Source organism: Limulus polyphemus, unplaced genomic scaffold (genome assembly GCF_000517525.1).
Source record: "Limulus polyphemus unplaced genomic scaffold, Limulus_polyphemus-2.1.2 Scaffold4723, whole genome shotgun sequence".
NCBI lineage: Eukaryota > Metazoa > Arthropoda > Merostomata > Xiphosura > Limulidae > Limulus > Limulus polyphemus.
In genome coordinates, this window is record NW_013670333.1 from 26346 (window position 1) to 27699 (window position 1354).

Consider the following 1354-nt stretch of genomic DNA (forward strand, 5'->3'; position numbering starts at 1 on the left):
GTAAACACTGAATCAACATATTTTAGTTCTGTTAATCGAAGCCCCTACTTACTGATATATGTTCTTCGTATCTTCTTGTGTGATCTGCTATAAAATGGACAGATTCCATTGCTCTTTCAAATTCGGGACAAAAATGTAATCTTCGTACTACTGGCGGAGACCTCTCCTGTTCCTGATTCATGGCCTGCTCTGACGTCATGGGGCTTGCTAGTGGCGCAAGGGTGCGAGCAGTAGGTCCGTGTATTCTACAACCAGTAAAATTTAGTTCGGATCCACAGTCCCCATCGTAGCTATTTCTGGATGGAAAGGGATCTCCGTGAGAATTATAGTCACGCAGTTCCGTTCCGTTGCAAGTCCGAATCATGACTTTTCGAGATTCGGAGGAATTGTCCGAGGGTCTCCTCATGAGGAGGAGGCGAGGCAACATCTGCATGAAAACCCGCTTCACCCAGGGCTTCATGCGGTGGGTAGATCGCGTACGAAAATGCACGTTCAGCACCACCACTGTGACGCAGATGGAAAGGGTAACAAGGATCATGGTGAAAAGCAGATACTTGCCCAACAAAGGCACGGTCAACGATGTGGGCGGGATGATCTCCGCGAGGAGAAGAAAGAATACGGTCAACGCCAGGAGTATAGAGATGCTAAGCGTCACTTTCTCTCCGCTGTCAGATGGCAGGTAAAACACCAAGACAGTTAAGAATGAGATCCCCATGCAAGGTATGATCAAGTTGACGGTGTAAAAAAGAGTCTTCCTTCGCATGCTGATGTTGAAAGTGATGTCGATGTAGGGTTCCTCGCAGCACGTGTAGTACTTCTCGTGCCGAACAGCTGGCACTTCTAGAACGTCCCACTCCACGCTCAGATAGAATTCACTCAAATCAATGCCAATTTCTACCCGGTTAGTCCCTTTGATTTCTCCTTTATGGCGAAGATCCACCTTGTGGCGATACAAGAAATTGATCAGATATAAATAACAGAACAATGGAGCCATAACATTCACATAGTAAAACAGATTGACAGGGAAAATAAAATTCTAATCCTTTATAGTTGAGAAAGATTTCAGTCTTAAAAATATTTTGTAGTTTTTTTATGTTACAAGATTTATTGGAAGAAAATATGTTATTTTGTAATGGATAATGAGTTAAAATCAACATATTGTCAACACAATCATCATTTAAAGAAATACGAGAGTACTAAAGAAAAGGAAGTTATTTTCTTTACATGTTATCAGTTTACTATTTTCATTATTCCACGTGTTTGTTTATGTTATTCTATAGTTAAGACTGAAAAAACCACGTTTACAGTTAATACTCCCAGTGCCAGGTTTATTTTTGATATTTTTGGTCTGAAG

The 1354-nt window shown here is 41.4% G+C and overlaps 1 protein-coding gene across 1 annotated transcript in view; it reads right to left on the bottom strand.

Annotated features, from left to right (window-relative positions):
- The window catches only part of LOC106471598 (acetylcholine receptor subunit alpha-like), an 83633-nt gene that overhangs the window by 11025 nt on the left and 71254 nt on the right, over nucleotides 1–1354 (bottom strand). Inside the window, exon 5 of the mRNA XM_022400215.1 lies at nucleotides 53–940. Within this exon, the coding sequence (XP_022255923.1) occupies nucleotides 53–940 (888 nt within the window). The remainder of the gene's footprint in view (nucleotides 1–52; nucleotides 941–1354) is intronic.